Consider the following 21,110-nt stretch of genomic DNA (forward strand, 5'->3'; position numbering starts at 1 on the left):
TGTATTGAAACATCCGATCCGGCCTGTACACATTGGTCTTAACAATGAATGGTTTGCTGACATCTGGATATTGTAAAATAGATTCTCGGCAGAGTTCTTCGCGCAACTGTTTAAACCTGCTTCCTTGTTCTTCCGTCCATTTGAATTTTATGCCCTTTTCCAAGAGGCTAATCAAAGGTTTCGCTTCTGTAGTAAAGTCCGGTATGAATCTTCTGTAGTATCATAGTGTTGCAGCATGGTGCCCGTGGTTTGTTTGACGCGTTTGGTTTTTCTTTGCTTCCTGTCGTTTCATCTCTTTTCTTAGGATATACTTTCCGATCCGATTTCTTCTTCATCAGATCGTATACGTCTAAATTAGCTTTTAATTGGTCGATTGTATCTCCCTGATACAGTATCATTTTATTGTGTTCGTGATCCTGTATGCCGTCTACGATGTGTTCGATCAGTGCGTTATCTTCTATATTACCTTCGCTAGCAATTTCCATCATTGCGTATATGTACTGTCGTCTTGTCTCGTGCGGCTTCCTCTTCCGTCTTGACAGCTGTGCCTGCATCTGTTCGCCATGGTTTTAAATTCTTTTTGTAATTTTCTTTTGTATTGTCTAGCTGACCCTTTCAACATCCTTTTCCCATAGACGAACATCTGCAGGTCAATCCACTGTAGTAATGCACCGGTTTCTTCAAATTCGTCGAGCCATTTGCGGATCTGCAGTTTGTCATCGCCTGTGAAACACGGCAATGATTCCTCGATGTCGCGAATCGTAATTATGCTTCTTTGTGTTTCTGTCTGTCGTTTCTTCATCTTTTTTCTTTGTTTTATCTCAACATCGTTCTCCTCCCAGATAGCACGCGACGTCTTAAAGACGTCTGTTTTACGTCCATTTTACGTCTGAAAGTCTTACGTCTGGAAAAGGCGTCTTTAAGGCGTCTTATTTCAGACGTAAAAACGACGTCCCGAAAAAGACGTCTTTAAGACGTCTCGTTTCAGACGTAAAAACGACGTCTTATTTCAGACGTAAAAACGACGTCTTATTTCAGACGTCTTTAAGACGTCTTTTTGGAGTCGTCATTTTTACGTCTAAAATAAAACGTCTTTTTCGAGACGTTTCATTTCAGAGGTCTTATTAAAAATCTTTAAGACATCGATGTCTTTTTCAAGACTAAATATTTCGGTTCTTCATAACTGTTTTAAACAGAACCGATCAATATAAGAGTTGGAAACTGTTATTCTCAGTACCATTTTGCTCCCTGATACAAATATAATGGGTAATCTTCCATTACCACCCATTGAGGTGTTACCCCCTGGCACGTTGCTGTTTTTTTTTATGTGGGTAGTTCGCCGGTAGCCCTATCGTCCCACAATTTGACTGGCTTTATACATGTATATATAGCACAACTGCAATATAATGTTACAATTGGCTAGGACAGATTTAATTGTAGTAAGTGTATATATGTACAGTAAGTTACACTTCACCGATTTCGATGATTGTTAAATGTTATGTATAAAGGTCAGTTTTAGAGATATTTGCGAAAAACTTTATTACTGTATATATACTACTGCAAGAAATCCTGGTCAGCGACGTCGTCGTTGGAAAAATGCGGTAACATATACGGAAAAAATGCGGTAACATGCATAGTGTATAGGAACACAAAAATTGTTCAAAATATTGAGTTACAATATATTTATATAAATTGTTTTCAAAATCGGTAAGGAGCATCCTTATTCATGCAACAACTGCCATATACAGGGTGGCCCACATAACTCTGAACAACTCAATATCTCGAAAACTATGCCATCGATTTTAAAGTTCTTAGTCTTAAATTGCATGGAACTGAAGGGCCTTTCTGACTACATAAACGTGAAGTGGCCTCCCTTCCCTTTTAACGAGGGAGGGGAGGTACATTTATAATTTTAAATGGAACCCCCTATAAAATGTTACATATTTAGATTCTACAGGAAAAAACAAGTCAATTTTGTCGGAAACATTTTTTTGTCAGATACTTCCATGATGAGATATAACAGTTTGAAGTTTCGAGTTGTAGGTACTTGAAGCGCTCGGAAATAGCGTTATGGAATTATACGCGCTTGAGTCCTTTGCTTATTCGTGAAGAAATAAAATGTACTTTAAATTAAATGTTCAAAATGTCCACCACGGGCTTGTAAACATTTATTTACTCGAAACATCAAAGTTGTTCTAACATTTTTTAACATTTCGGGAGTCACTGAAGCGCAAGCGTCACGTATTCTTTGTTTCATATCCTCTTTTGTCGTCGGTGGTTCAAACATAACTTTGTCCTTTACATATCCCCATAAGAAAAAATCTAATGGTGTTAGATCGGGGGATCGAGGAGGCCATTGACGAGGTCCCCCACGACCTATCCATTTGTTCCCAAATTTTTCGTTCAAAAATTGCCTCGTGATGATTGCAAAATGTGGAGGAGCGCCGTCTTATTAGAACCACATTTCTCTTCTAACGTGCAGTGGCACATCTTCCAAAAGCGCAGGCAAATGATTTTTTAAGAAATCACAATAACATGCAGATGTTACAGTTTCTTGAAGAAAATAAGATCCAATCACAAAATCTCCTATTGGGCCACACCAAACATTTAAAGACCATCGATGTTGAAAGGGAACACATCGCATCCAATTTGGGTTTTCCACGGCCCAATAATGCAGATTATGTCTATTTACATGCCCTGAATTCATAAAAGTGGCCTCATCGGAAAAAAGTATTTTGCACAAAAAGTCATTTTCCACAACACCCTGCAGCCGCTCACAAAATCTTACGCGGTGATCGTAATCTGCTATCGAAAGCTCTTGTGATAAAACCATGTGATATGGATGATACTTTTGCCGTTTCAAAATTCGTTGAATTCATGAACGACTAATATGTGATGTTTGTGCAAGTGTACGTTGACTAATATGAGGATTTAATGTAATTGCAGCAAGGATACTGGCACTATTATTTTCATTAGTAACAGCTTTAGGTTTATTGCGAGTTTTTTTACACAATTCACCGTGCTCGCGAAGCCGCTTTTCTAAATTATGAAATGTTGCGTGACATTTTTTGATCCCATAACGTTCAAAAAACCACTGCTGCACGCCGATAATTTTTTTGGCATTCACCTAACGTTAATAACATATTCACTTCTGTGCCAAAAGTAGCCACAATCACAATGTTACTGCTTGAATAACAGCTCTAAACTGAAAACGTTTTCATAGATAAGTGAGTCAAACTCAAGAATTGTAAATATTATTGTTTGTGTTTCTTCATGAATAAGCAAAGGACTCAAGCGCGTATAATTCCATAACGCTATTTCCGAGCGCTTCAAGTACCCACAACTCGAAACTTCAAACTGTTATATCTCATCATGGAAGTATCTGACAAAAAAATGTTTCAGACAAAATTGACTTGTTTTTTCCTGTAGAATCTAAATATGTAACATTTTATAGGGGGTTCCATTTAAAATTACAAAGGTACCTCCCCTCCCCCGTTAAAGGGGAAGGGAGGCCACTTCACGTTTATGTAGTCAGAAAGGCCCTTCAGTTCCATGCAATTTAAGACTAAGAACTTTAAAATCGATGGCATAGTTTTCAAGATATTGAGCTGTTCAGAGTTATGTGCGCCACCCTGTATAATTATTACATATATATGCATACGTACTAAAAGTGCTGAACTACGAAATTAGACTCTATATTTACAATATATAAGAGAAAAATATCCGAACATACTTATGAAGAACAATGTAGCAATGGGAAGAAGATAATCTTGCTTTGAAATTCTACTGAATTTATCTGAAAGTTTTAGTTTTATTCTGACCGAAGCTCCAACAGCCGCTGAATCATGTACGGTCGCAGGTACATGATTGGCCATGAAAGTTGGCTCCCTTACAAAGTCACGTCGCGCCGCTGCTATTCTAGCAACGCGACACGCTGCTACCTGAGCAACCTCCTTCAGCTACTAATAAAACAATAAACGGCACACAGGGTTTTCTCGATCTAAAACACGGGTCTGGCCGGTGTCACGTCCGGCGGTTCGCCCGGTTCGCCGATAAACGCCTAAGCAAGGACCATTAGTACTATCACACGGGAAAATAAATAAGATCGAAATATACGTGACAACCCGACGCGGTTAAAGATACGCCGACTGATCTTCCTGCAAGACACGCAGATGAAGACCAGATTACAAATTAGACGCAAAAGAGGAAAATATCAAATTACGCCGAACCATAAGAAAAGACGACGACTTCATCTTGGCAACACACAGCTGACGAAGCAAGAAACATCAAGAAGATCGGGAAGCAGAAACGCTAAATCAGCACTTCAAGAAAACAAAGGACCGCCCACATTATAAAAAGGAAACCAGCTCTTCAATTAGGATTCACTCAGTTGAAAACCAGTGCTACTGTGCAGTTCCGTCGACAGGCCCTTGTACCACACACGCGTCGCGCCGGCAGTAAAACAGTGTCGCCGAATTTCGAAACCCCGTGCGTAAAGTGTCCGCGTGTGCCCCAGCGTCCAGCGGCCACAACCAGCGAGCGCCCAAAAACCCCACAACCACGACCTGCGAGCGTCTACCAGCGACTCGGTAATTTAAACGTTCTATTAAGCGAGTTGTTATAAGTGCTCTAGCGTATGCGCTATAAGAATTCATCCATGTATGAGCTGATTCAGAACTAGACTCTAAATAAACCAAACATTTCCCGTTTTTATATAAAAATTAAAGTGCAATTTATTTAACCACCCCTCAATCTCCCGAACCAAAGCCGGTGAACGCAGGTAGGTTCAAAACTGCGCCTTATCCCCGGAAAACTATAAACAGCCCCATCTGGGACGTAACACCGGGAACAATGATCGGCCAGGAAATACTATTGTTTCACTAACTGCCAAACGTGGATAAAGAACAGCGAAGCTCGAGGGCATGGGTTTTCCCCAAGGCTCTGTGCGAGTCCGGCTGTAGATGGCTTTCGCACCGAGCAGCAAAACTAGCAATAAACACCCAGTACTCTGCTGCAAGAACGGGCCTTTTTGTCGAGTGCAAGTGGCACACGCGGTGTGTGTGTGTTTGCCGTCTCTATTTAAGAGTTTTGCGTCCCTACCTGGAACCATACAAATTATCTTACGAGACAACAAAGCAGGCCAGAATCGTGGGCCGTGGGCCGAACCCCTGAAAATATTTAAAAAATAGTCATTTTTAAGTAGAGATACTTAAATATTTTTTGCATTTCTCAAACATTACTTCATAATTAATTTTCATTGATGTTTTGAATTAGAAAATGAATGATTGAAATATATTATTTATTTTATATATATATATATATATATATATATATATATATATATATATTATATTATATAAGAACTGTAGTTTTTAAAACTATTTTTTACTTTCTGTGAACAATATTTTTTAGTGTTGGTGTTAATTTTTAAAACATAAACGCATGCTTTTCTGTGTAAAAAAAGAGATATTGTACATACATAGAGCAAATTAAAAAGTACTAACATAGTTATATTTCAGATGTTAGTTTTATTTCGGTATTTATTTCAGACGTTAAAACCACATTTTGAAAAAGCCGTCTTTAGGGGAGTCGTATCGTCGTCATTTATTTCAATAATTCATCATAGATTTGAAGATACGAATTTTGGCCACGAACTCGGCCGAATTCGCCACTGTGCGATGGCTGGCAACTTGAGGTTGTACTCACACCCGATGGGGAGCTTTCGTTCACACATGTTTAGAAAGTTAGGGGTTTTTACTGTGGACGATACCTTGTTCTTAAGGGATCTGGCCGCGGAGTGGGGATGGGCGAGGGTGTCTTCTAGGAGCGTGAGTGACTTCTCATTACTTATCGTGGAACCATCCGGAGACGTATTCGGCACTTTAAGTAATTTTGCGAGTGAATCGATCTGGGAGCAGGAGCAAGTGTGTGAAGTGAGAACAACATAATTCCACATCGTCATTCTTGTAATATTCGGACAAGTAAGTATTTTTATTGCTACTATTTGTTATCGTTCGTGCTTTTGCTTATGCTCTTCCGCTATATTTGTTACATTGATATAACTTCTCTTAATTTTCGTATATATCTCTTTAATTAATGTTTAAATTAGTATGTTTTCTTATAAACCATGCCACAGAAATTTTGACTGTATTTTTCAATTCTAGGCAAGCAAACAATGGAAACTGCAACGTGGACGGTGGTTCAGTTCATCGAAGATGGCAGCGTGGAGGCAGTGCCAACAAAGTGGTTAGAGGGCGAAAATTGTTACTGGCCACCACTGCAACGGGGTCGTTTGATGACCGCAATCAAAAAAATGGAGGCCAGTAACAATTTATGGACCAAGTACAAGGTCCAGATTTTTAGAAACAGCACTTTCGGTAAGTTACAATTATTATACACTCTAAATGTACAATTGAAATAATAACGCTTTCGTTTAATGCTTCTAGATGACTACATGAAGGCCAGAAACAAGGCAAACGCCGCAGAGGAGACGAGCGATCTGCAATCGGAGGCAGAGTCACCACTGGAGAGAAGAAAGAGGCCAGCGTTTACATTAGAAGACAGTGCCTCCTCTGACGAGGCAGCAGTTTTCCACCCTGCTCCAGATTTGAAAAAACAGAGGAACATAGGTATGTAAATTCAAAAGGAAGCACTCTATAAAACATTATATATTACATTCATAGTTATAAATCATTCTGGTTCTGTAATTAGTATACCTTTTTAATCAATATATATTTTATTTTCAGCCGCTTGTTCGCACTCTGTTGGCGAGGAATCGCAGGGAGAGGGGCAAGAGGATGAGATACATTACAAATAAGCAGTGTAGTATTGGTAAGTTAAGAAAAATATTTTAGAGATAAATAAGTTCACTTTAAAAAATATAATATCTAACAAACAATTAATAGGAGAGCAAACTGAAAATAACTGCTGCAAGGGGTGCCAAAAAAGAGATGGTTGCTACAAGAAATTCTAAGCAATCCGGAGGAATTTGATTATGGAGTGAGTACAATTTACACATGTAATAAATAAACTAAAAGTAATTGATCTTTAATTTTTATTTAGTTAACAGAATGTCCTATTAATAAAATTTTATTTTAGGTTACGGAAATGTATAAAATAGGAGGAGACAATATATATTCCTTCGTGAAGAGAGTACTGATGACCCTCCTAACCAATGAAGTTGCTCTGCAATACAGTTGGATGGGGAGGAAAGGGAAGAAACCCTTCCACTGCTCCAAGATCGCGGAGTTCGTAATGTGTAATTATTACCCTTAATTTGGTGTTACCATAATAACGATGATTCGTATGCAAATCACTAAAAAAAGAAATTCTTATTCAAGGTGCTGCAGAAAGGGCCAATATCCACGGCAGTAAGAGAGACTCAGAAACGTCATTACAATTATGGCTGATGAGGGCGGCCGACCGCATAAACGTTACTTGTATCTGAACACAACTTTATTTTTCACCCGTTTAACAAATTCGGATTTTTCGTGGTGGTTCGATGACGAATGGACAACAACTGAACTTCGCTCGCGCGCTTTACATACAGTTCCCCTACTTTTATCAACTAAACTGAGATTCGTGGAAAAGGCTAAAGCTGTCGCTTTGTACTGTTTATTTCAAACCGTCGTCCCAGGTATACGAATTCTGGGCTCATCCTTGCATGCCACATGCGCAATGACTTTCACCAGACGGCTAATCGCTTTAATTTACAATCATATTTCCTTTTACCCGAACCTCGCGACCCTCTGTAGCCTGGCGGCCCCGGATCCACCTTTCGGTTTTTCCGTGCTCGCTAGAAACCCTTCAGGTGAGAAAGTTCTCCAAATTGAGGTGTTTTTGCGGCCTAAGATAGACACATTGTGACTATCTTTACACGCTATTGGCTTGAGATGCAACAAACGCTATCGCGTAGTCGCCAAAGTCAACGAGATTCGGGTGTTTACTCTTTGTGGTATACACAATTTTCGCATCAAAATGACTAGCAGTAGCCATCCTCCACTAATCTCTTACAATATTCCCCATCTCATTCCGTGTCAATTTCGCATACATGAATTCTGCAGTTAGAAACAAAAATACGCATTTCCATCTGTAACATTCTCCCCTTAAAATTAAAGGTTTTTTTTTTTTTTAATTTTACCTTAGATTACATACAATCGCACCTGTCTTTATTTACAAACGTAAACGATATAATGAAACGCTTAAACGAAACAGTTTATTTACTAATGGTGTTTGTCATCGGTATCGCTTGTTAGTGTGATTAATTTTCTGGTGGGTCGTATCAATTCACCCTTTGCCGTACGCACCTTGGCGATTCTAATCACGCCATCCGCTCCAGGGTATACTTCTTCGATAGTTCCCGTATTCCACGAGTTTCGCGGCATTTGGAAGTCGACGATTAGCACGAGATCTCCTTTTTTTAAGTTCGTATCTGATTTATGCCACTTCGGACGCGAAATCAAGGTGGGTAAATATTCGCGCAGCCAACGTCGCCAGAACGATTCCGCAAAAGACTGCGCGATTTTCCACTGTTTTTTAGGACACGTGGCTTGAGCGTCATATCTTCCTAAATGAACTTCCCCTGATGACGTACCCAGCAAAAAATGGTTCGGTGTCAATGTTTCCTCATCGCCCGGGTCTACCGATATATGCGTCAAAGGTCGTGAGTTGACGGAATGTTCTATTTCTACCAATAGTGTATGTAGAACTTCCGAGCTAGGTATTTGATCTCGTAGAATGGCCTGGAGTGCACTTTTTACCGAACGGATGAGCCTTTCCCATACTCCACCCATGTGAGGAGCGTCCGGTGGATTGAAAATCCATTTCATTCGTTTTTCTAACGCGTAACTGCGTAGATTTTCCTCATCAATCGTTGCTGCAGCGTCACGTAACTCTTTGCTGGCTCCTTTAAAATTGGTGCCGTTATCGCTGTACACGACTAAAGGCGAACCTCTCCGTGCCGCTAGTCTCTGCAAAGCCATTATAGCTGAACTTGTGGTCAAGCTATCTGCCAATTCCAAATGAACGGCCCGTGTTGTAAGGCACGTGAAGAGTACGCCCCAACGTTTTTCCCTACGTCTTCCTATCTTGACTTGCATCGGACCAAAATAATCCATTCCGCAATGGCTAAATGGTCGTTGCCTGTACGCTACACGACCCGGTGGTAAATTCGACATTTCCGGACTTCGCGGCTTTGCTCGACGAAACCTACAGATAAGACACTTACTTATTAGCGAGCGGAGCGCTCGTCTAACACCCACTATGTAATATTTTTGGCGTATTTCGTTTACCACCGTGTTACTGCTCCCGTGGAAGAACCGTTGATGATATGCTCGTATTAGTAACATAGTCGCGGGATGTCTACTGTCTAAGATTATAGGTTGGTTATTAAACACCCCGTCACGGAATTTGGTGATTCTTCCGCGTGCTCTTAGAATCCCGACTTCGTCCATGAATGGTTTCAAGCCAATGATTTTACTCCCTTTGTTTATCCCTTTCCCGGTATTTAAGGCTTCTATCTCTCGCGCGAAAACTTCTCCTTGAATGGTCCGATACCAATACATCTCCACTGAGTATATAGTTTCTACCGTTATAGGCGTCTGTTGTTTTCCCCTCCAGCGATCGAAAGCTTTCTTCACCCTTCTCGCCGCTACGAGCAACCCTGGCCAGCCTAAAAACCTTGCGACACTCGGAATGTGGTATTCGCTCGATTGAACAACGTACACTTGTGTTTTACGCAATTCTATGTTGTCAATTTCACGTTTATCTACCTCACTCATGATTTTTTCTACCGGCCACTTTGATTCGGGTTGTTGCAAAAATCCCGGACCGCTGAACCAGCGATCGTTTGTATTTAAAGATTCGTTTAACCACCGCGTTGCATCATCCGCGGGGTTCAAACCAGATGGGACCCAGCGCCACTCCGAACTCAATGTCAGCTCTACAATTTCTCCTAAACGATTTGCAACAAATGTTTGGCGGTTTCGCGGCTCCGACCTTATCCAGTGAATTACCGTGCTGGAGTCAGACCATAGAAAACGCCGATCTAGCTCGCTACCCAGTTCTTTCGCGACCATTTTCGCTAATCTCGCCCCTATTACCGCGGCTTGTAATTCTAGTCGGGGTACCGTCATCGGTTTCAATGGCGCTACTCTAGTTCTAGCCATCACAAAGGATACCCAGATTCGTTCGTCTTTACCGATAAATCTCAAATATGCAGCCGCTGCGCATCCTTTTAAACTTGCGTCGCAAAATACGTGTAATTGTATTTTTAGGTATTTGATTTCATCTGGTGCGTAGCATCGCGGAATGCGAAAAATTTTAATTTCACGGAGTCCTTTAAGCCACGACATCCATACCCGATGTTCCTCATCCCTTATCTCTTGATCCCATCCTACGTCACTGCGCCATATTGCTTGCATTAGTATTTTCGATTTTAGCGTAAACGGGGAAAGAAAACCCAACGGATCAAAAATGGACATAATTATTCGCAAAAATTCGCGTTTCGTAGGTTTTACTTTGCCTGTCAAAATGGTTTCCGGGATTTTTCGTATACCCAAATTAAAACGAAGCTCATCTGTTTCGGTATCCCAAATAAGTCCTAACACTCTCTCTCCCCCCTGATCGCCTAAACGCATTTCATTTTGACCCTTTGGTCTCCGTCCTTCCGCTACCGTGGTTAGAATCTTTTTCGAATTACTAGCCCAACCGTGCATTTCAAAACCTCCATCCAAATTTATTTGAATGACATCGCGAATCAACTCTGTCGCTTCCTTAATGGTTTTCCGGCTGGCTAAATAATCGTCCATATAGCTGTCGTCAATAATACTCTTTGCCGCGTCCGGTTTTGACTCACCGTATTCCTCAGCATTTTTGTTTTTTACGTATATAGCACAGCATGGCGACGATTTTGAACCGAAAATCAAACGTGTCATTGCATACGTCTCAGGAGATTTTACTCGGTCTCGTCCACGCCAAAGAAATTTCTGAGCAATCTGATCTTCCTTTTTAATTCTTATTTGTAAGAACATATCTTTAATGTCTGCTTTAAACGCGAACCTGTGTAAACGAAAACGCAATAGAATTCCCGGTAAAAATTTCAGCAAATCTGGCCCCGGGTCAAGCTGATCGTTTAAACTGATACCCTTTGACTTCGCCGCAGCGTCAAAAACCAATCTAATTCTGCCTGGCTTGTTAATGTTTTGCACTCCAAAGTGGGGCAGATACCACGAATTCTCCCCAATTTCATCGTCTCGAATCTTTACCGCGTAGCCCTTTTCTATGAATCGATCTACTTCCGCATAGTAAAGGGCTGCGTACTCAGCATCGCGATCAAGTTTCCTCTCTAACGAAATAAGTCTTTTCAGAGCGGACCCCTTGCTGTTCACGTTCCGCGCCCTATTGTCTTTCCACAAGAGTCCTATTTCCCAGAAATTTCCCTTGCGGTGACAGGCCTCTTGCAAAATTTTCACAGCCCGGTTTTGTTTATTTTCATTTTTATTTAAATAGTCGATACCGAGAGTGTCCACACAGAAATATTTTCGCACAAGTTCGTCAAGACTCTCCGGGTCGTCTAACACGTTTTCGTGAGATTTCTGCCACGTCACATGTGAACTCAAGAGTTCTTTTCTTTTCGAGTGACTTTTAGTATTCCCGTGTAAGGTCCAACCCAGCAGACAACGCGACAATACATAATCCGCGTTTTTTATTTCACGTAGTTCTCGAGTTACTATAAGGGGCCAATTATCCTGTCCTATAAGGATTCTGGGAGGTGCATTTAAATACGATTTTAATTTTATTTTTGTCATAATCTCGACGTGATTCGCGGTCTCATCGGAGATAGACTGGGTAGGGAGGTTCAAATCTCGAATCGTGATAGCCTGCTTGATTTCATATCGACCTCCGTCCCCTTGAATGCCGAACTGAACCCTCTCACAATTGGATATTAATTTTTCGTGGGTTAGTAAGCCCTTCAAGAACATGTTTGAACGCGTCCCTCGCGCTCCTATTTCGCGCGACAATGTTTGATCGATTAACGTGATCGTCGATCCTTCGTCTAACAGCGCGTATGTCTCTACGTCTCGACGCGGTCCCCAAATTCGGACCGGCAGAATCTTTAACAACGAACACCTTACTTCTAGCCACGGTCTACTAGGGGGGTTTCCTGACTCTGCACTCGCGTCGGGAGCGTTTCGTTCGCGATTTCCCGAGCCCTTTCCTGAGCTCTGTTTTGCTTTGCTATTCTCATTTCCGAATTTGAAATTATGGAGAAGACTATTGTGCCTGCCTTTGCACGTCGAACAATTTACCCCCCTGCATTTGTCACGCGGGTGTCCCTTGCGTAGACACTTAAAACACAATCTATGTCTTTTCACCAGATGCCATCGACGCGCTATCGTTTCTCGGGCAAATTCACGACAGTGTTCCGAACCGTGATTTGATCTGTTGCAAAATACGCATTTCTCGACATCTTGTTCGCGGCTCTCCACTGTATTTATAGCGAACACACCTTTATCTGAAAATTTCCGACCCTTGAATGTCACCCGCTGTCGCGACGCCGGCGTCGTCCGCGACGAAGATGCGAGATTCGTATCCATATTGAATACCCCCGCTTCCACTGCCAATTCCGCTTCTTTGTACAGGAAATCCGATAGCTTTTCCAATTGCGATTTTTCAGATAATGATTCGACGGAATATCTGTTGTATGCATATTTTAGAGCGGACGGCAATTTGCTTCCCACGTTTTGAATTAATTCGAGACTGTGCAAATATCCGGTGAGTTTCAAAGATCGGAAGGCAACGACCGCATTGCGAAGTTTTGTCGCAAATTGCGCTATGTTGACACTGCCCGCGTCAAGGTGAGGCAAACCTTTGATGTCGTTTATAATTTTCCGCGCCACTACGTTTTTGTTACCGAAATTTAGTTCCAAAGCACGCATCACTGTGTCCGCGTCCTGGCTCGTGGCTAACAATGTGCTTACAGCGTCGCGCGCTTCTCCCTTTAACGCAGTGAAAAGTCTAGCCATATTTTCGCGATCGCTGTACGCACCGAGCTCTGTTGTTAGACGGTACGATTCCTTGAAATGTATCCATTCCAGCGGATCTCCCGAGAACGTGGGTAATTTGCCTGCTGAAGTTAAACGGTTCACGAAACGCGAGTTTCCCTCTCCCATCGACGCTTCCCGCACCGATTTTAAGGTGTTCTCAATCGCTTGAGCGAGATGTGCGGCCGCGTCTCCGATTCGCAGGGTATGAAGTATACCTTCACTCGATTCTTGCTGAGGGGTACTGTGTGCCCCAGCGTGCAGTTCGATGTCTTCGTCCGGATTATGGTCTTCCTCTTCCTCGACGATTCCCATCCTGGACGGTGTGGTTTCAGAAACGCCTACCATTCTGGATGGTCCCGATTGGTCGTCATTAGGGGGCTCCCGTTCCTGGCTCGGCTCCTCCATCGCAGTTGCTCGAGTCTGCTTCTTCCGTGGCGCATCCGTACTGGGTTCAGCCGACGGTATTTTCCTCTTTCTTCCCGCCATCGTCGTATCCACTACTTCACGGGTGAAAGTCTACCGGACAGCAAATCCCGGGTTTCGGCACCAAAATGTATCTGAACACAACTTTATTTTTCACCCGTTTAACAAATTCGGATTTTTCGTGGTGGTTCGATGACGAATGGACAACAACTGAACTTCGCTCGCGCGCTTTACATACAGTTCCCCTACTTTTATCAACTAAACTGAGATTCGTGGAAAAGGCTAAAGCTGTCGCTTTGTACTGTTTATTTCAAACCGTCGTCCCAGGTATACGAATTCTGGGCTCATCCTTGCATGCCACATGCGCAATGACTTTCACCAGACGGCTAATCGCTTTAATTTACAATCATATTTCCTTTTACCCGAACCTCGCGACCCTCTGTAGCCTGGCGGCCCCGGATCCACCTTTCGGTTTTTCCGTGCTCGCTAGAAACCCTTCAGGTGAGAAAGTTCTCCAAATTGAGGTGTTTTTGCGGCCTAAGATAGACACATTGTGACTATCTTTACACGCTATTGGCTTGAGATGCAACAAACGCTATCGCGTAGTCGCCAAAGTCAACGAGATTCGGGTGTTTACTCTTTGTGGTATACACAATTTTCGCATCAAAATGACTAGCAGTAGCCATCCTCCACTAATCTCTTACAATATTCCCCATCTCATTCCGTGTCAATTTCGCATACATGAATTCTGCAGTTAGAAACAAAAATACGCATTTCCATCTGTAACATTACTAATAAGCTATTTTAAGTTTAATTTTAATATTAGTTGTAACTGTAATTTTCATTCTGATTTTGATTTTAATTTTAATTGTAATTTTAATTGTAATTTTAATTTTAGTTTCAATTGTAATTGTAATTTTAGTTTCAATTGTAATTTTAATTTCAATTTCAATTTCAATTTCAATTTCAACTTCAACTTCAACTTCAACATCGAGTTCAACTTCAACTTCAATTTCAATTTCAATTTCAATTTTAATTTTAGGTTTAATTTCAAGTTTAAGTTTAAGTTTAAGTTTGTTTGTTTAATTTTAATGTTAATTCTGTTACGTATGGAGACGTTTCTCCATATTCATTTCGATTAGAAGTTTTAATCTCTTTTATGAGAACGAAAAGCGTCCCAACAGGCCCCTTGTTTAATGATTGTACTCCGGCTGGACGCAGCTGGCACGAAGCATGATTCAGTAACAGCACCGTACGATTTCCTAATATGGAAATCTTCAAAACATCCCCTTCTGGAATGTTTTGTCAAGACAGTCTTTGATAGCATCATCCTGGCTAACCCTTCGTTTTACCCCTATAAACAAAAGATCCAGCTGCAAACCTTAAACTCACTAGAAACGACAAATACGAGTATGCGACCGTAAAATAAAACAGATACATTCCCCTCTTATTTTTAGGGTATATAAACCCATGCATTTTCATCCTCTTCGGTTAGTCGAGAAGCGGTGCAGAAGAGATTCAGACGCGGTCCAGTACTCGTGCAGTCACGTCGCGTCAATTCTAGTGAGATCGGGTTAAAGTCCCTTTCGAATCAAACGTAACCTTATAGATTCCGTCAGTTCGGTATATATTCTATTTGGCATTCAACAATCGCTATCTAACCCCGCATTACCAGTGCGTCAACACCGTGCATCATTAGGTAACAATTTCTCTAATTGTACACGTACTACATCCACTCGCGACACAAACAACTACACTTGTAACTATTCCAAATCAGAATATATTTGTCTTGTTTGTTAACTCGCGTAATCTACAACCTTTAATTATTGCCTGATATCCTAATCTAATAATTGAACGTTCCCACATGATACAATCTTACCGCTCGGGTTGTATCAAGTAAATTATATATAAGTTACGAGACTTACTAATCTTAGATTCAAATCAACGAAGATTTCTCCCACCTAGTGGCTCCCCGGTTCCGCATTGGGTGCTTCCACGAAAACTATACCATCCTAGCGGATCCCCGATTTCGCATTGGGTTCTTCCGTATCCTAGCAGCTCCCTGATTTTGCATCAGGTGCGTCTGTGAGTTTTCCACCTTCCTTTCATATCGGGTTCGCCGCGTGTCCAACCTAGTGACTCCCCGATCTCGCATTGGGTGCGTTCGCGAAGTTTTATCCTCCTAGTAGCTCCTCGGTTTCGCATCGGGTACGTCTGCGTTTGACTCCAACCTCCCAGAGGTTCCCTGATTTCGAATCAGGTGCGTCCTCGACGTCAACTATCCTAGCGGCTCCCCGATTTCGCATTGGGTGCGTCCGCGTAACTAACTAACAAACTGAAACCATATTCCTGGGGTAACAACCCCTCGCCGGCCTCTCGCGTTGCTCGCAGCCCTGGCTCGTAACAAACTATAACTTTTATTATATACTAAGAGGAACTTTATTGAAAAATGGAATTCTTAAGCGGAAAAAGAAACATTCAGCCCTTCAACGGAGAACGTTATAGTACGTGGAAACTGAGAATACGTACTGTAATGAATGAATTAGATGTGCTAAAAGTAATTGATGAAAAAGCTCCAGAGAAGCTGACCGAAGACTGGATACGGGCTGAGAAAAGAGCGAAAAGTATAATCGTGGAATATTTATCGGACTCTTTCCTCGGATTAGCGAGTACGTGCAGTACTGCTAAAGAAATTATACAAAAGCTAGATGCAGTTGTCACGTCCGGTGGTTCGATCGCTCATGAATAAGACAAATAAAACTTCAAATAAAAATTATGCCACGCGAGGAGAGAAGAATAAATAAGATTAAGATAAGCCTTAAGATTCTAGGAAGTAAGACGGTGTCATGTCCGGTGATTCGACCGCTTAAGAATCAAACGAATAAAACTTGAGACAAAGAATTATTATGAACTATTGTTGAAACCCAATAATGTCACGCAAGGAGAAGGAAATAAATAGGATTAGGATAGGCGTTAAAATTTCTAGAAAATTAGATAGCGAACAAAACCATTCCAATTATCCTCCTGCGAGAGACGCAGCAAAGATCGATGTCACCCCGAAAAATAAACAGAAAGTGTGTCCAGTTGCGCCAAGTTCCAAGAAGGAACACTAATCCCATGGTAAGAATGACGCGCATTAGATAAAAAAATCAAATCAATATCCTATTGAAACAATGGACTGTCCATCCTATAAAAGGGAACCAATACTTCAAAACCAATCATTCCGTCATAAAGTTTTGACCGGATCAGTCCGTCATAGAAGTGTCAATTCAGTTTTAATAAAGTTTCAGTAAAGTCTAAGTTCAGTGAAAGTTTTATAAAGTTTAAAAGAAGCGATAATTGGAATTGGTGAAATCTGCGACCTGCGGCTGCGATATTGGAATTGGTGAAACCTGCAACCTGCTACCCGCAGCAGCTGCGATTAGCGGTATTTCCACCTGCGGTAACTGCGATCTGCGGAACCAGCGACTTGTGGACTTGCGGTGTCCACTTAGCGAAGCGAACCCAACAACTCGGTAAATTAACATTACTATTATTGAACGAAATATTTGTAAGCTATCTAGATTATGCGTTAACTACACATAATCTCTATTTGTCAAATCATGTTTAAAACTTCTGATTCAGCACCTAATTTTGAATAAATCAATAATTTTGTTTGTTTTGGAAAATAAGAATACAAGTTATTTAAACAATCCTCAATTTCCCGAACCGTAGCCGGTGAATGCAGGTAGGTTCAAAACTGCGTCCTATCTGATAAAAATCATAATCGGTCCTACCTGGGACGTAACACAGTCTTCGAAAGGAAAAGTATGACGTCACAGTTAGCCATAAGAAAGAAATTGCTAACACTCAAATTTGGAGGCGACATGCCTTTAGTTGAACATTTTATCATCTTTGATGATTTAATTACAGAATTGTGTGGAGCAGGTGCAAAAGTGGAGGAGGCAGACAAAGTGGCTCACATGCTATTAACACTGCCTGACTCATACAATGGAGTAGTATTCATTTATTGTTCCCCTCAGGGTTACAATCCCTTTACATCATATCTCCTTTAACTCGCACAATCGCGTACCACTAATGACATCGCTAGAGAGAGAGAGAGAGAGAGAGAGCTACTGTCGCTTTTCATATAATAATTATAATAACATAATAAAAATAAAATAATAACAATATATCCAAATCAAATAAAATAAAACAAATCAAATCCCCCATAACGCTCGCCATCACGCTCGCCATAAATACAATATAGTAAACAAAATAAAATACATTTCTATATTACATTATGTAAAAATAAATAAAATAAATAGCTTCCGTAAATTTTCCATCAGCAAAAAACAAACAAATAAAAACATATCATACTACTCTTTTCTCTCACACACCCACACGCACACACACTCCTCCTCCTACACCTCCCCTTCCCTAACCCGCGGACCACCTCTTCCGGTCGCTCACCATTCATCCCAATCCTCCATTTGCACCTTCCCTCCATTCCTCCACTCTCCTCATCCACTTCTCCCCTCCCCCCTCATCATCCAACACTTCCCCCATCTTCTCCTGCCAACCTCCTTCTTCATCCAGCCTCATACATCCCTCCCAAACATGCTCCCACGTCTCACTTATCCATCCACACACTCTACATTTTCTCTCCTCCTCATCCATCCAATATTTTCCCTCTTTCATACCATTTCCTAACCTAAACTTTGCCACCCTCTGCCATCTACTCTCCCCCCATCCTTTCTTTAAGTAACCCGGCAGACCCTCCCCCTTTACCATCCCATACCATTTATTATATCTTGATTTCCTTATCTTTTCCCACCTTTCCTCCCTCTGCCTTTCCTTCTCCCTTTTTACCAACTCCCCACTTACCTCCTCTCTCCTCTCCTCCATCATTTCCTCCACCTCCTGTATTGTCCATCCCCTATCCTCAAAGAAATCCCGTCTTTCCCTCTCCCACCCTTCTCTTACTACTCCCCTCCTTTCCCTCCCTCTCATCTCTTCCCAAAACAATCTCGCTAATTCCCCTCCTTTGCCCTCTCTTAACTTCTTTTCATACCCCCATGCCCTCAACCCCGCCCTGCCCCTCATTAACTCTCTTTGCAATTCTTCATACAATGGAGTAATTACGGCAATTGAAACATTGTCAGAAGACAACCTCACCCTGAATTTTGTAAAAACGCGGTTACTGGACCACGAGATAAAATTGAAAACCGAAAGTGCGAACACAAGCGCTAAAGTTTTATTGACAAATCAGAAAAGATTTACTACGAATAATCAGATGAAGTTTAAAACAGCATTTAAACAAAAGAGAAATCAATCCTACAAAGTAGGAAGAACAGACAAACAAACAAAATGCCATCATTGTCGACGAAAAGGTCACAAGATAAAGGACTGTTACTATTATCAAAAGAGCCTCAAATACAATAACGAAAATAATAAGTCTGCACAAACCGTAAACGTAGAAATGAATGAGCCGGCAGCAGCTCAGGCAAGCGGCTCTGGGTTTGTATTTATGGCAGGACGAGACACGATACAAACAACGAACAAGATAACTTTCCTTCTGGACTCAGGAGCGTCGGACCATATAATCAAACAGGATGATATATTCACCGATTATGAAGATCTAAATCCACCCATAAAAATTTCGGTGGCTAAGAATGGCGCACATATAAATGCAAGGAAAAAGGGAAGTGTTAACCTGATCAGCAACGTCGGAGTCCCGGGGACCTTGGAGAACGTGCTATTCTGCCCGGACGTACCGCACAATCTTTTGTCTGTGCGAAGGATGCAGCAGGCCGGTATGAAAATAGTGTTCGACGAAAATGGTGCGACCGTTTTAAAGAACGGAAAGACCATCACGACCGGTAAGCCCTTAAGCAATTTAATTGCCATTGAATTCAAGACTGTTCAACAGAGGGTAAGAAAGACTAATATACAAATAAATAATGTAAATGATAATAATTATGAATTATGGCATAAGCGTTTGGGACACATAGGAAGATCAAAATTCTTAGAGTTAAAGAATAAACAAATGGTCGATGATATAGAATATCTTAATCAAATTGCACCCAATGATGATTTATGTGAAGCTTGTATAAAAGGAAAACAAGCACGATTGCCATTTGAAAAATTAAAAGATAAAAGTCATGTAAAACGACCACTGTTTATTGTCCACTCTGATGTTTGTGGGCCTATCACTCCGCCCACGATTGATGATAAAAATTATTATGTAATATTTGTAGATGAATTCACTCATTATTGTGTAACATATTTAATCTCGTATAAGTCAGATGTTTTTTCTGTTTTTAAAGATTTTGTTGCAAAGAGTGAATCTCATTTTAATTCAAAAATCGTAAACTTATATTCTGATAATGGTAGAGAATATTTATCAAATGAGATGAAGGACTATTGCGTGCAAAAAGGTATTAGTTACCATTTAACAGTTCCACGCACCCCTCAATTGAACGGTGTTTCAGAACGAATGGTTAGAACAATAACTGAAAAAGCACGCACAATGATAAGTGGTGCTGATTTGAATAAAGTATTTTGGGGCGAGGCAGTTCTCACTGCTACGTTTTTAATTAATCGAACCCCAACTAGAGCGTTAAAGGTAGATAAAACGCCATTTGAATTGTGGCATGGTAAAAAGCCCAAAGTTAAATATTTAAAGATGTTCGGGTCTACCGTGTACGTTCATAGCAAATTTAGAAAAACTAAGTTCGATGAGAAATCAACGAAAGGTATTCCAGTTGGTTATGAACCAAACGGTTATAAAGTATGGGACGTGAGAACTGGTAAATTTATAGTAGCCAGGGATGTGATAATTGATGAAGTCAATTATTTAAAAACTCGTCCGGAAATGAGGATAGAAAGGGATAATGCTGGTCCCGGAAATGAAACTGATGCATCCGACATAAGGTCAAAATCAGTAAAATTGAATGAAAAGCCTCATAAATCTGATAATGATAAATCAGATATATCAAAGTCGAGTACAATCCCTGAAAAGAAATTAGGAGATGAACCTAATGAATCTGTAAAAGAAACAGATACGCACGAAAAGTCATTATCTCAAAATGATAAAGTAGAAATGCCAGAAAAACAGAATCTTAGGAGGAGTGATAGAATCAAGAATCAACCTAATATTTCTTACGACGAAAGTAATATACAAGACGATCTTCTTATGTATACACAATCGTTCGCCGGAAAAATTCCCAGTTCGTTTATAGAAATAAAATTAAGAGAAGATAGAGTTCTATGGGAACAAGCTATCGATTATGAATTAAATTCACATGCAGTAAACAAAACATGGGAATTAGTAGAAAGACCGAATAATACTAAAATAGTAGACTGTTAATGGATACTTACGATTAAACATGATGAACACGGAAATCCAAGAAAATATAAGGCACGACTGGTTGCGCGTGGTTTTAGTCAGGAATATTTAACTGACTATAATGAAACATTCGCACCAGTTGCTAGAATTTCAAGCTTTAGGTTTACAATTGCTTTCGCAAATCAATTTAATTTATTGATACGTCATATGGATGTAAAGACTGCCTTTCTTAACGGTATATTAAAGGAACAAATATATATGAAAGTTCCTGAAGGAGTCAAAAGTAAAAGCAATGAAGTATGTAAATTGAA

General features: G+C 40.8%; 1 protein-coding gene across 1 annotated transcript; it reads right to left on the reverse strand.

Moving 5' to 3' along the window:
- Positions 1–8,222: 8,222 nt before the first annotated feature.
- Positions 8,223–13,532, reverse strand: LOC143363199 (uncharacterized). The gene has a single exon (XM_076803796.1). The coding sequence runs from the start codon at positions 13,530–13,532 to the stop codon at positions 8,223–8,225; it is 5,310 nt and encodes a 1,769-aa protein (XP_076659911.1).
- Between the last annotated feature and the right edge of the window lie 7,578 nt (positions 13,533–21,110).

This window comes from Halictus rubicundus, unplaced genomic scaffold (assembly GCF_050948215.1).
Source record: "Halictus rubicundus isolate RS-2024b unplaced genomic scaffold, iyHalRubi1_principal scaffold0027, whole genome shotgun sequence".
NCBI classification, from domain to species: domain Eukaryota; kingdom Metazoa; phylum Arthropoda; class Insecta; order Hymenoptera; family Halictidae; genus Halictus; species Halictus rubicundus.

Coding starts and splice junctions, on each gene's coding strand:
- LOC143363199 (XM_076803796.1), bottom strand. CDS start 13,532: ATGGCGGGAAGAAAGAGGAAAATACCGTCGGCTGAACCCAGTACGGAT.